The sequence below is a fragment of the Thamnophis elegans genome, chromosome Z (assembly GCF_009769535.1).
Source record: "Thamnophis elegans isolate rThaEle1 chromosome Z, rThaEle1.pri, whole genome shotgun sequence".
NCBI classification, from domain to species: domain Eukaryota; kingdom Metazoa; phylum Chordata; class Lepidosauria; order Squamata; family Colubridae; genus Thamnophis; species Thamnophis elegans.
In genome coordinates, this window is record NC_045558.1 from 130,404,697 (window position 1) to 130,419,761 (window position 15,065).

A 15,065-nucleotide genomic window follows, 5' to 3' on the forward strand; every position below is an offset into this window, starting at 1 on the left:
ATGCCTAATATATGCAATGCAATGCAATGCAATGCAATGCAATGCAATGCAATGCAATGCAATGCAATGCAATGCAATGCAATGCAATGCAATGCAATGCAATGCAATGCAATGCAATGCAATACAATACAATACAATATAATATAATATAATATAATAGCAGAGTTGGAAGGGACCTTGGAGGTCTTCTAGTACAACTCTCTGCTCAGGCAGGAGGCCCTACACCACTTCAGAGAAATGGTTATCCAACATCTTCTTAAAGACTTCCAGTGTTGGAGCATTCACAGTTTCTGGAGGCAAGTTGTTCCAGTGATTAATTGTTCTAACTGTCAGGAAATTTCTCCTTAGTTCTAAGTTGCTTCTCTCCTTGATTAATTCCCACCCATTGCTTCTTCTTCTGCCTTCAACTGCTTTAGAAGCTAAACTGTCACCTCCCCTTCTTTATCACAGTCCCTTAGATATTGGAAGATTGCTATCATGTCTCCCCTAGTCCGTCTTTTCATTAAACTAGACATACCCAGTTCCTGCAACCGTTCTTCATATGTTTCAGCCTCCAGTCTCCTAATCATCTTTGTTGCTCTTTTCTGCACTCTTTCTAGAGTCTCCACATCCTTTTTACATTGTGGCGACCAAAACTGAATGCAGTATTCCAAGTGTGGCCTTACCAAGGCATTATAAAGTGGTATTAACACTTCATGTGTTCTTGATTCTATCCCTCTGTTTAGGGGAAAAAATTAGGGAAAAACTATTAGAATCTGGAAAGTGTGTCATTGAAACCAAAGGAGAGGAACAAAGAAGCACAGTTGTTATTGTTGTTTATTGTTTTTAAATTCCACTAGCTCACATATGGATCTGCTCCAGTAACAAATAAAAGTGTTTTTTTACAACAAATGTTTCCAAATGAGGCCTTACAGCACAAAGGAATCCTTCAGTTGCTGCAGCATTTTAGGTGGACATGGATTGGTGTTCTTTCTGGGAAAGATGATGCAGGAGAGAAGTTGGTCCGGGATGCACTCCCCATGTTTTCTCAGCAAGGAATCTGCTTTGATTTTATAGAAACATTCCCTAGCCTGGCATTTTACAGTGATTTTATGGAAGTGATGGATAAAGGACTTGAAGTGTACAAAGTCATCATGAAAAGCGTGGCCAATGTGATCATTGTGTACGGCAAGATTCAGACTATGACCTTTTTAAAATCATTTCTCCGTTTTGCAGAAGTGGAAGACATACCCGTGCGCACCAAAATCTGGTTAATGCCAGCACAAATGGATTTTGCAACAGTATCCTTTAACATACACTGGGATATAAGTTTCATCCACGGTGCTTTATCTCTTACTGTTAAGTCAAAGAAAGTATTTGGATTTCAGGAGTTCCTTCAGAGCAGAAATCCAACCACAGAAAGGGGTGATGGCTTTCTTAGAGATTTTTGGGAACAAGTTTTTGATTGCTCATTTCTCAACTCTAAGAAGGGAAAAGGCACTGAGAGAATTTGTACAGGAGAAGAGAAACTGGAGAGACTTCCTACATCTGCTTTTGAACTTAGCATGAGTGGCTACAGCTACAATGTGTACAATGCTGCCTATGCTGTGGCACATGCTTTGCAGTCAATGCGTTCCTCTAAATCCCAGCAAAGAAATTGGATGGACTTGGGGAAACAGTCATTTCAGGACCTACCATCATGGCAGGTAATATCTAGAGCAGAGAACTTCAGGAAAACTTATGTTAACTATGGTTGTCAATGTCAGGTTTCCCAAAAATGCCCTAATTGATTCATGAGCCTTGGACCAAACTTTAAAAGAAAATTAGTCATTTATTAGGAGAATTTATTTTTGGCAAGATCTTTTCACAGTCAGATCTAAGCTTTGTTTGAGTTATAGTTGAACTTTACCCCTGTTCTTTCCCTCCCCTCAGTCTGTGTCATAAATCACATTCCCCAATGAGGTGCCTGCTACAGTAATCTGAGATCTGACTTTAGCCAAAAGTGTGCATGGAACATGCTCGCCCACTTCTCTCACTATGGCAACTTTAGGAGTTGACAGTCAATTCTAACTTTAAAATGTTTCCCCCCTAAAGAACTGGTTGCTATCATATTTACATGATCAATTTTGAATTATTTCATCTGCAAAAGAATTCCATGGGTATATGGAGGGCTACTGTATATAAAAAAGAGAGAATGAGAGAGAGCAGGGACCTCTAGTATTTATAGAACAAATGCAAAGAACAAAGTAAACTAAGTGGTAGGATCCTCCCTGTTTAACAACCAGTTAACAACTAGTTCAGTGATTGTGTGATTTACTCAGTAACAATGAAGAACTTGGAAAACGTATTCAAATGCTATGATGTGCTTAAAAATCAAATTCATGCAAAACATGGTATTCCCTCTGAAACTCTATGAAAGTGTTGGTTATAGCTTCTGGCAACAAGTCAGTTATGTCCCAATTGCTAAGCTAGAAAACTTCTGATTTCTACTTGTACGGGAGAGCACTGTTTATGATGGAAAACTGAAAAATATCTGCTGAGGGCATATGGTGTAGTGATTAAAGCATTTGCCTAGAAACTAGGAGCATTCTAATACTTCCTTAGGTGTGAAAGCTGTCTGGGTAACCTTGGGTCTGTTTTTCATTCGTTTAATTAAAAAAAGGACTAGGGGAGACATGATAGCAGTGGTCCAATATCTCAGGGGTTGCCACAAAGAAGATGGAGTCAAGGTATTCTCAAAAGCACCTGAGGGTAGAATAAGATGCATTGGGTGGAAACTAATCAAGGAGAGAAGCAACTTAGAACTAAGGAGAAATTTCCTGACAATAAACCAGTGGAACAGTTTGCCTCCAGAAGTTGTAAATGCTCTAACACTGAAAGTTTTTAAGAAGAGATTGGATAACCATTTGTTTGAAGTGGTGTAGGGTTTCTGGCCTAAGCAAGGGGTTGGACTAGAAGACCTCCAAGGTCCCTTCCAACTCTGTATTCTATTCTAGTTTTAATTGTTCTGTTGTTGTGGGGAGGATAGGTGGAGGATTGAGTATATACAAAGTAGTAAAGGCAAGATAAGAACAAATAAAATGATTTCACCCACCCCTTACACATGTTCTCTTTGTGCCTCTCTCGAATTTAGCTCCATCCTTTTCTGAGAAGTGTCTTCTTCAACAATAGTGTAGGTGAAAAGATTTCCTTTGACAAAAATGGAGAAGTTATTGGAGGATTTGATATTATAAACTGGGTCACTTTTCCCAACCAGTCATTTTCTAAAGTGAAAGTAGGAAGCATAGATCCCTTTGCTTCTCCAGAAAAGGCCTTTAGTATTCATCTGGATTCCATCACATGGCCAGAAAGCTTTAATCAGGTCAGTGATCTTTGTCTTGATTCAGATTGGGGGGGGGAAGCAAACTTCTGGAAAAAGTTTTTCATTTCTGAGTTGCACTCAACTACTTTTTATGTATTTATATCTTTATCAAGGAACAAATAGACTGGTGTTTTATTGTAGTCTGTCAACTTACTACTTAATTCTTTTGTTTGAAAAGAATTCTAGAGATTAAACAGTGCTTCTTGGATTTGTATTGCCAGATAGACAGGAATAAAGTTCCAAGTTAATATGGTGGTTGTCTCTGAGTAGACCTTCCTCAGTAATCTATAATTTTTGTAGAATAAAAACCAAAATCACTGATACCCTAAATACGGTAATTTATAGTTAGAAGTCCAGACTAAAATCTTCCAGGAATTCTCTAGTGCTTTTGGATTTAAAATCCATGAATACAGACTAGCAGTCAGAAAATATGATGAAAACTCTTTAATTTCATAGTAGCTGGACAGACTTAAACATGATTTCAATTGGGAAACTGTGAGCATCTTAGATCAAGCTGAGTGCAAAAACACTTGTGAATTCCTGGAAGTCTGGCACTTGGACAAATTGACCATCAAAAGGCACATAGGGGGGAACAACATCTATATACCATTCAAAAGAGACAATCATAAAGGCCAAAAAGGAATCAAAGACCCAAACTCTCACTTACCAGTGATCCACATCCAGAGGAGAAGAGACTGACACCAAGATTAACTAAGATGCAAACTCCAACTCAGACAAACAAGCTAATAGTAAAGAGCCCAATCTAGGAACCACAAACACCACTCTCCATAAAACAGGGCAAGCCACTAATATATAAAATGATATCAAACCCCACTCCCTACTAAAACTGATAATGTTATCTATCGTCCAGTCTCCAACCTCCCCTTCGTGGGGAAGGTTGTTGAGAAAGTGGTGGCCTTTCAGCTCCGGCGGTCCTTGGAGGAAACCGATTATCTAGATCCCTTCCAGTCGGGATTTAGGCCTGGCTACAGCACGGAAACCGCTTTGGTCGCGCTGACCGATGATCTCTGGAGAGCCAGGGATGGAGGTCATGCCTCCGTCCTAGTGCTCCTTGACCTCTCAGCGGCCTTCGATACCATCGACCATGGTATCCTTCTGCAACGACTGCGGGAGGTGGGGGTGGGAGGCACTGACTTACGGTGGTTCTCCTCTTACCTCTCGGACAGGTCGCAGTCGGTGTTGGTCAGAGGGCAGAGATCGACCCCTAGGCCCCTGAATTATGGGGTGCTGCAGGGTTCGGTCCTGTCCCCCCTCCTGTTTAATATCTACATGAAGCCACTGGGTGAGATCATTCGACGGCACGGGATAAAATGCCATCAGTATGCGGACGATACACAGTTGTATCTGTCCGTCCCGTGCCAACTCAGTGAAGCGGTTGACGTGATGTGCCAGTGCCTCGAGGCTGTTAGGGTCTGGATGGGGGTTAACAAGCTTGTACTCAATCCGGATAAGACCGAGTGGCTGGTGTGTTTCCCTCCTACTAATTGGCCAAGTTTTCCATCTCTCAGGCTGGGGGGTCAAACAGTACGCCCCTCAGACAGGGTTCGCAATTTGGGAGTCCTCCTGGACCCACAGCTGACTTTCGAACACCACTTGTTGGCTGTGACCAGGGGGGCATTTGCCCAGGTTCGCCTGGTGTACCAGTTGCGTCCCTACCTGAACCAGGAGGCCCTCACAACAGTCACTTGTGCCCTTGTGACCTCTAGACTGGACTACTGCAACGTGCTCTACATGGGGCAGCCCTTGAAGAGCATTCGGAGACTTCAGCTTGTCCAGAATGCAGCCGTGCGAGCGATCGTGGGTGCACCTCGGTTCACCCACGTAACACCTATCCTCCTAGCTGCACTGGCTGCCTATTGGTCTTCAGATACACTTCAAGGCGCTAGTCGTCACTTATAAAGCCCTTCATGGTATTGGACCTGGGTACTTGAGAGACCGTCTGCTGCCAATTACCTCCAATAGACCGATCAGATCCCACGGATTAGGCCTCCTCCGAATTCCATCCGCCGGCCAATGCCAACTGGCGAATACCCAGAGGAGAGCCTTCTCTGTGGCTGCTCCGACCCTCTGGAACGAGCTCCCTGTGGAGATTCGAACCCTCACCACCCTCCAGGCCTTCCGCAAAGCCCTTAAAACCTGGCTGTTCCAACAGGCCTGGGGCTAAAGAGCTTTTGCCCCCCCTCGAATGGTATGGTTGTTGTGTGCTTTTAAATTGTGTATTGTTCTGTTCATCTTTTTTATCCCTTATCTGTACCCCCTTCCCTGACTTGGATTGTGAGCCGCCCTGAGTCCCCTTCGGGGAAAAGGGCGGCATATAAATGCAATAAATTCAATTCAATTCAATTCAATTAGTCTGGTAAAGAAACATCAGTAAGAAAACTACCAGATTCACAGAGCACCAAGGATCCTTCAGTTCAATCCTTAGCTACACATATTCTCTTCTATCAAAACTGTTTATTTTTCAGCATGAAGAAAATCTATTCTCTCTCTCCATCTCTCTTCTTGTTCCTCTTGTATTAGACACTCCCCATCTCTTTGTGTAATAATAATTGCCAGAGAGGATATAGGAAGGCCAAGAAGGAAGGGAAACCATTCTGTTGTTATTATTGCCTTCTATGTCCAGAAGGGAAGATTTCAACTGAAGATGGTAAGAAATATCATGCACAGAGGTTTTCTTTTTTAAAAAAAGTAATGGGAATGAATGGTGAAGAGTTGTGTGCCTGCATATGTAATCTCTTCAGTTGTGAAAATATTCATGAGATGAAAGCAATATGAGTGAATAAAGAAGATACACTAAGTTCAGATATAAACATTTGAGAGGAGGACTAAGTAAAATGATATCATAAGTGTTGAGTGATGTTCTTAAGAGACAGGATGAAGAGCTGCTACCTAGACCATTGTCAGATAAAAGGGGCCTCACAATTTCCCTGGTCCTAGTTGAAAGCTTTTAGCAACAGCAATAGCACTTACTTCATAGTGCTTTACAGCCCCCTCTAAGCAATTTTACAGAGTCAGCCTATTGCCCCCAACAATCTGGGTCCTTATTTTACCTACCTCAAAAGGATGGAGGGTTGAGTCAATCTTGAACCTGGTGAGATTCTAACTGCCAAATTGCATGCAGCTGGCAATCAGCAGAAGTAGCCTTACTGCATTGCTGTGTTCTAATCACTGCACCACCACGGCTCTTTAACCACTATTTCAAACTGGGTGAAACCAAATACCATTTAGTAGTAAATGAATAAGTTTACATCTCTGCACCAGAGCTTTCTAAAAAGTAGCCCCTGTTCCCTAATTGTAGCTAGTTGAACTAAATATATTGTAGGTACACACAATTTGGGATGATGAGATAATTAGGCAAGTATTGTGGTCTGCTGGTGGCCTGTGGAGCTGGCAGCAGAGTCAGACAGTGAGGAGGTTGGGGAGGAACATGGGCCAGTCTTGGTGTCTGGGGAAGGTTTTCATTTTTTTTTCCATTTTATTTGACATTTATAGGCCGCCCTTTTCCCTGAGGGGACTCAGGGCGGCTTACAATTTGTAGGAAGGGAGTACAAGACAAAACACAAAAAGAAAATGTGAAATATAATAAAATAAAACAATAAAACACAACATTCATTCAGCATTCGGGTGGGGCGAAATTAGGGTCTTATCCCCAGGCCTGACGGGATAGCCAGATCTTGAGGGCTGTGCGGAAGGTCTGGACGGTGGTGAGGGTACGAATCTCCTCGGGGAGATCGTTCCAAAGCGTCGGAGCTGCTACTGAGAAGGGTCTCCTCCGCGTAGTCGCCAGTCGGCACTGACTGGCGGATGGAATTCGGAGGAGGCCTACTCTGTGCGATCTGTTGGGACGGAGGGAGGTAATCGGCAGAAGGCGGTCTCTCAAATAGTCAGATCCACTACCATGGAGGGCTTTATGAATGGTAAGTAGCACCTTGAAGCGCACCCGGAGATCAACAGGTAGCCAGCGCAGCTCATGGAGGATCGGTGTTATATGGGCGAACCGTGGTGCGCCCATGATCACTCGCGCGGCCGCATTCTGGACTAGCTGAAGTCGCCGGATGCTCTTCAAGGGCAGCCCCATGTAGAGCACATTGCAGTATTCCAGCCTAGAGATCACAAGGGCTCGAGTGACTGTTGTGAGGGCCTCCCGATTCAGGTAGGGCCGCAACTGGCGTACCAGGCGAACCTGGGCAAATGCCCCCCTGGTCACAGCTGACAAATGATGGTCAAAAGTCAGCTGTGGGTCCAGGAGGACTCCCAAGTTGCAGACCCTATCTGAGGGGTGTAAATTTTGACCCCCCAGCCTGAGTGATGGAACGTTGGCCAAATTGTTGGGAGGGAAACACAACAGCCACTTGGTCTTGTCTGGGTTGAGTACCAGTTTGTTAGCTCTGATCCAGTTCTTAACGGCCTCAAGACCCCGGTTCATCACGTCCACCACTTCATTGAGTTGGCACGGGGTGGACAGATACAACTGTATCTGTCCGCGTATTGATGGTATTTTATCCCGTGCCTCCGAATGATCTCGCCCAGCGGTTTCATGTATATGTTAAATAGTAGGGGGGATAAGACCGAACCCTGCGGCACCCCATAAGTAAGGGGCCACGGGGACGATCTCTGCCCCCCCACCAACACCGACTGCGACCTGTCCGAGAGGTAGGAGGAGATCCACTGCAAAACAGTGCCTCCCACTCCCACCTCCCGCAGTCGTCGCAGAAGGATACCATGGTCGATGGTATCGAAAGCCGCTGAGAGGTCAAGGAGAACCAGGATGGACGCATGGCCTCCATCTCTGGCTCTCCAGAGATCATCGGTCAATGCGACCAAAGCAGTTTCTGTGCTGTAACCGGGCCTGAAGCCGGACTGGAAGGAGTCAAGGTAACTAGCTTCCTCCAAGGTACGCTGAAGCTGGAAGGCCACCTTCTCAACAACCTTCCCAACAAAGGGAAGGTTGGAGACTGGACGGTAGTTATTAAGAACGGCTGGATCCAAGGATGGTTTCTTCAGGAGGGGTCTCACCACTGCAGCTTTAAGTGCGGCGGGGAAGTGCCCCTCCCGAAGGGAGGCGGTGACGACCACATGGATCCAGCCTCGTGTCACCTCACTGCTGTTGGCAACCAGCCAGGAGGGACACGGGTCCAGTATACAGGTGGAGGCACTCACAGCTCGCATAGCCTTGTCCACATCCCCAGAGGCAACATCCTGAAACTCAACCCAGAGATGGTCTGCCAAGTTATCCCCCTGTGTCTCGGCTGGATCTGCAGGGGTGGAGTCCAGGTCCGACCGAAACCGAGCAACTTTGTCCGCCAAGAACTGGACATACTCCTCAGCCTTACCCTGTAAGGGGTCCCCTGCCTCCCTCCTATTTAGGAGGGAGCGGGTTATCCTAAACAGGGCGGCTGGGCGGGACTCGGCGGACGCAACCAAGGTGGCAATATGTGTTCTTTTAGTTGTCCTTAATGCCCTGATATATTCCTTGGTGCATGCTGTCAAAAGTGCTCGGTTCGATTCGGACCTCTCAGACCTCCACAAGTGCTCTAGGCGTCTCCTCCGGCGCTTCATCTCCCGGAGCTCCTCGGTGAACCAAGGAGGCCTCCGGGATCCGCCGACCCGGAGGGGCCGTAGTGGCGCAATCCAGTCAAGAGACTCTGATGCTTCCGAGTGCCAGGCAGCAACCAGAGTCTCCGCCGAACTGTGGGCGAGAGTATCAGGAATAACCCCAAGCTCCGTCTGGAACCTCAAGGGGTCCATAAGTCGCCTGGGGCGGAACCACCTGGTCGGTTCCTCCTCCCTACGGTGGGGGTTTGGCCTCCGGAAGTCTAGCCTCAGTAGGCAGTGGTCTGACCACGACAGGGGTATGATCTCGTTACCCCTCAGACCAAGGTCACAAGTCCACTGCTCCGAGAGGAATACGAGGTCGAGTATGTGACCCACTGAGTGGGTTGGGCCTCGAATTACCTGGGTCAAGCCCATGGCTGTCATGGAGGCCATGAACTCCTGCGCTCCATCAGAGTGTTCACCGAGCGAAGGCAAATTGAAGTCCCCCAGAACCATGAGCCTAGGGAACTCAATTGCTAGCTCGGCTACCGACTCGAGGAGCGAGGGGAGGGCTGCTGCAATGCAGTTGGGAGGCAGGTACGTTAGCAGCAGACCCACTTGACCCTTGAGGTCCAACTTCACCAGTAGGGACTCACACCCGACAAGCTCCGGAGCAGGGATCCTACGAGGTGCTAAAGACTCCCGGACAACAATAGCCACACCGCCACCCCTTCCCTGGGCTCTCGGCTGATGAAGCACCTGAAATCCATCTGGGCACATCTCTACGAGGGGGACTCCTCCCTCCGTGCCCAGACATGTCTCAGTAATACATGCCAGGTCTGCTCTCTCGTCTAAAATTAAGTCCCGGACGAGGGGAGCCTTGTGAACAACAGACCTGGCATTTAGCGACAGCAGCCTGAGACCAGGGTCCCGATTACTTGCGCCATCTGACCTTGGAGTGGGACTCATAGGGCCGGAAGGAGGGATCTCTGTGATGTAGCGAGCCCTCCTTCCCCGGTAATTGCCAGCCCTAAAGTCCCCGCCATGTCTGCCTCTCCCTGTTATGACTGCAATGCTCCGACCCTCTCCCATGGCCGTAGTCCCCCCAACCACCCTGGTGACCCCCGCATACCCCGGCAGGTCCTCCGAATCCGTCATACCCAGACACTCACTCAAACAGTCCTCACGCGATAATTAAAAACACAAATTACAGCAATAATAATAATAAAAGTGAGGTCATTCACACTATCACAGACAATCCCATGCACTCAACATACCAAGTTAAAAATTGTGCAGGCTCACAAAGTTTGTACTAGGCTTATGTAAGTCCAAAGGTGTCTTCCGCCCTCTCCTAGGGGAGGGCCACACCTTGAGGGGGGGTCGTAAGGAGAGGGGAAGTATGTTAAAAGCATTGAGTCTCCTCTTATAGATTTTTCCATCTGACAGTAGGTGGTAATGGTAGTCTGGAACAGTCCCCAAAAGTTCAGTAAGTCGGTCAGCCGGGTGGGCACTGTCAGGAGATGTTGCACGACCCAAGAAATCATAAGGGGTGCCGCCATCATCCATATGTCATCTGCAGCAGCGAGCAGAGAAGGGGGTGCACCAGAGAAAGGAGGGGGGGAGCTAGAGAACTAAGGTGGCCAGAAATCAGGCACCAGTCTCAGCCGTATAGGTGTAAAGGATCAGCCACTCCCTCCTTGATGAGGTGCTGGTTAACACAGGCCCAGGTCTTTAATCTTAATCTCTAACAGTTCAAAACAAATGCTCGCCGTCCGCTGGCGCCATCCACCAGTATGGAACACGCCCTTGTTGTCTTCAGAGTTTGCACCGATCACTTGGTGCTACTCACCCACACCAATTCGAGCCGCAAGTTATCTAAAGCGGCTGCCACCGTCACCCCCAGCTTGGGACACACTGGGAGGCTGTGGTCTGCGTGTGTGTGGGGGGGGCGCCCGACAACGCCGGCAAAAGTCCAAAAACCACCGCCCGTGTGAGCAGGGGGGGGCATCCAACAGCGCCCACAGCCAAGCCACCGTCCATGTAAGGGGGGGGAAATGGGACGTCCGACACCGTCGAGGGCCACTCTGGAGTCTCTTAGGTCTTCTGAGCCCCAAACCCTCCAAGTTCCAAAGTTCCGAGAATCCCGGCTAGCAAGCCACGCCGGCATTCTCCGTCCCAGCCCAGCGCTTTTTCCCCTGTCGTCCGCGTCTTCCGAGCCTAGCAGCTCTGGGGAGACAAGTCTCCACAGTCCACTGCTGGCACGGGTATTCTAAGGAGTTCTTACTTCCTTTAAGTAAGAGACAAGGGCTCTGCATCACAGGCAAAGAGGAGGTTAGGACCATCTGGGAGTTATGTCTTGGAGCCTCCAGAGTCTGACATCAGCAAGGAATAATCTGCAGGAAAATAAAATTCTTTCAATTTAACTGATTTGTTTCTTTGATCTCATTTTCATCTCAGGCTGAATTCCTCCTGGCCATATTCTGTAATAAGGGGGTTGTATTGAAGAGTATAACACAGATCTTTGGTGATTGCTTTTAGATATAGATGACTGTTCTCCATGTCCTGAAGATCAATACCCAAATCACAACAAGGATTTATGTCTCCCCAAAGTGATAACATTCTTATCATATGAAGAACCACTGGGGATGAGTTTGACTATCGGTGCTCTGTCTTGTTCTGCTACCACAATTTTACTGCTCCAGATATTCATTAAACACAGGGACACTCCCATTGTCAAAGCCAATAACAGGAACCTCACCTACACTATCCTCATCTTCCTTCTACTCTCTTTCCTTTGTGTTTTGTTATTTATTGGGAGACCAAATGAAGTTGTGTGCATTCTTCGACAACCAGCTTTTGGCATTATCTTCTCGGTGGCAGTTTCCTGTTTATTGGCCAAAACCATTGTGGTTGTCCTAGCATTCATGGCCACCAAGCCTGGGTCCAAAATGAGGAGATGTGTGGGGAAAAGAATGGTGAGGTCCATTGTACTTTCCTGCTCTCTTATTCAAGTCATCATTTGTGCCTCATGGCTGATGACATTCCCACCATACCCAGATTATGACAAGCGTTCAATCTCTCAAGAAATCATATTAGAATGCAATGAAGGATCGGTGACCATGTTTTATTGTGTCTTGGGTTTTATGGGCTTTTTGGCTATTATCAGCTTCTCTACAGCTTTTCTAGCCAGGAAATTACCTGACAGCTTCAATGAAGCAAAATTCATCACCTTCAGCATGTTTATCTTCTGCAGTGTTTGGTTATCTTTTGTTCCAAGCTACTTGAGTACCAAAGGAAAATATATGGTGGCTGTGGAGATCTTCTCCATCTTATCTTCCAGTGCTGGCTTGTTGGGTTGTATCTTTGCCCCCAAGTGCTTTATCATCCTATTCAGACCTGAACTAAACAACAAGCATTTGCTCATGAAGAGATAATTTTTAAATTCTGAAAAATTATTCCCAGTAACTAATGCAGATTCTGTTGGAATGGGATGAAGTCAAACAACTCAAAGTCCATCCACCTTGTCATCATGGCCCCAAAAATCTCATCAATACAAACCAAGTGCTTTTAGAAAATATGCATCAGCTGTTATTAAGCGGAATAATGTGACTGCTTTAAAAGTGTTTAAATTTATTTTCCATAATTTAAGTAATGAAGATAGTAAGGTATTTTCCAGGTCTGACTGAATTCTCATGTCACTATAGAGGTTGTGCTTCACCAAAACCTTTATTGGCCTGAAATACTGGAAGAATTTGTGACACAGGTCTGTGATATTTATGCATTGCAATAGGAAAATAATTTTTGTTATATGATTTTATGTTTGGTTGCAATAAAGCTACTTATGTAATCATTGTCTGAGAGTCTTTTTTCATTAATTTAGCTCTTTGAATATTGAGAAAACCTTTAAAAATGCAGTTAATGTGGACATGTAGGAAACAGAACACTATTGTATTTTCTGCCTTCTAGCTTCAACCTCCAATATGAGAAATTAGTTTTTAATTCCTTGAAAAGCATAGATCTGTATTTTACTCAATCAAATCACTTTACACATTGGAGACCAGGTGAATTACCCTCCTTTAAATTATTACTGGGGATGTTGTTGAAATATTCAATATATCTTCTTGTGTGTCTTGAGCTTTCTCTGTCTTTAAATCTTGATTTTGGAAAAAAGAACAACTTCACATCCTATTATTTATTCATTAAGCAAATTTACATGGCTGATAAGGTAACAGTGACTATTATATCCAAATTTTAATGATCTATTATTTAGGCTATAGCTACAACAACCATTATCATTATCTACTGTATATTCAATACATGATGCCAGCTTTCTGTCAAAATACATCTCCTTCCTACTGAATTTATTATAATTTTATATTGCCAGTCATTGATTCATTTCAAAACTTCAGATTCTTCAAATTGATAGATGGCCCAGATATGTCTTTTCTTAGTACTTCAACATCCCACTGCTTCATTTGTAGATAAGCACATCTTCTTTCTTTGCATAGTACATAATCTTTTCGGTGGTGATGTCTTGTGCGATTGCTACCAAACCTTTGTTGGTGTTCTAGACTGAGAGAGTGTGTCCAAATCTTTATCTGTAGGAAAGTTCAGATAATCCAGTCCTGAGATAGATATATTTTTCATGAAGTATTTCCTTCCTTTTAACTGAACAAAGTAACACAAAAAGCTATAGCAGAGGTGTCAAACTCACAGCCCGGGTGCTGGATCCAGCTCATGGAATGCTTAGATCTGGCCTGCGGTGTTGCCCCGGAAACAGCAAAGGACCAGTCCACAGTGCCTCTGACAGAGAAAACAGAGCTTGGGAGGGCTGCATTCTGCCCTCCTGAGCTCCATTTTCACTGGGAGAGGGTTGCAGGAGGCTGTCACAGCCAAAAATGGACCTTGGGAGCCTGTTTTCACCGGCAGAGCACTCAGGCCTCCGCAGGCATCCCTGACATGCATGATGTCGAGCTGGCCATGTCCCCCCATTTCCCCTGAGGTCAAACACAACCCTGAAGCAGCCCTCAATGAAATCGAATTTGACACCCCTGAGCTATGGGATAAACTGAGCATCAGATTACTAATATAGCATATTAATATACAGATTTAAAAAAGGAAATAATGAGAAATGTCCTGGTGGATTTTGAAAGATTAAAGCTGAAATCCTGGCCTTATAGACTATGTGCTTGATTTGCTAGTGGCTATGGCCAACAATGACAGCTGAATGTGTAATTTTGGTCACATCTGACATGATTAAACATTATGATTTTTGTTGCGTCCGGCTGGACGCAGCCGACAGCCACAGTCAGAGCCAAAAGAAGATCCGATTGGCTCTGGCGCAGCTGCCGGCTGGCAGGAGAAATACTGCCACCCGATTGGTTCCCAGCCTGACAGCTGTATAAATATAAATATAAATAAATATTTATCAGTATAAATAGCTGGCGGGCATTGTTCTGTTCTTCTCCTGCTCTTGTTAGTTGTTCTAGTTAGAATAAAGCTTCTTTGAAGAACCCTCTCCTGTGTCTGTCTGAATTTAAAAATTTTACTCCAATCCAATTGAAAAGAAATATAAACCTCAAAAATTTGATATAGAACACTATGGAATACTTTGCATTTTTATTTATTTCTAAAGACTTTTGGGTCTTTTCCTTATCAAGGGAGCATGGATGGAGATGGCTTTTGATGAAAGATGAATATATTCCTGCAATATATTGACCATATGAATATATCACTCTGTGATATCCATTACTCTGCTGAACACCTAATTACACCTACCCATGTACAGTAGTAGAGCTGTATTGCTACTCCTCCTCTCATCTTCTCATCTCCTCATCTTTCCTACTACCTTCTCCTATTGGTACCTTATGATTTACCACTTGTTATTTGTATTTTATGATTAATAAATAATTATGATTAATTGTTTATTAAGGGTTCGGGTTAAGGATTATGATTGTGACTATGATTTATGATCTATCACACTTGTTCGCATGCACACTGAGACCTTATGTATTAGAGACAAATTACTTCTGTGTCCAATCACACTTGGCCATTAAACAATTCTATTCTATATCTAATAGAGCTTGTAATCCTGAGAAGATTGTCAGATCGGAAAACTACCATTCTTCTGGGGATGAGGGGAGACCCTGGTTATGTTCATACTTTATTA

The 15,065-nt window shown here is 45.0% G+C and overlaps 1 protein-coding gene across 1 annotated transcript; it reads left to right on the forward strand.

Moving 5' to 3' along the window:
• The first annotated feature begins 890 nt into the window (after positions 1–890).
• Positions 891–12,330, forward strand: LOC116522492 (vomeronasal type-2 receptor 26-like). Its single transcript, XM_032237410.1, has 4 exons — positions 891–1,685; positions 3,113–3,340; positions 5,882–6,008; positions 11,435–12,330. Exons 1-4 carry the CDS (start codon positions 891–893, stop codon positions 12,328–12,330), a joined length of 2,046 nt encoding a protein of 681 aa, XP_032093301.1.
• The last annotated feature ends 2,735 nt before the right edge of the window (positions 12,331–15,065 follow it).

Coding starts and splice junctions, on each gene's coding strand:
- LOC116522492 (XM_032237410.1), top strand. CDS start 891: ATGTTTCCAAATGAGGCCTTACAGCACAAAGGAATCCTTCAGTTGCTG. Junction 1,686..3,112: donor AGGACCTACCATCATGGCAG/GTAATATCTAGA, acceptor TCTCGAATTTAG/CTCCATCCTTTTCTGAGAAG. Junction 6,009..11,434: donor GAAGATTTCAACTGAAGATG/GTAAGAAATATC, acceptor GATTGCTTTTAG/ATATAGATGACTGTTCTCCA.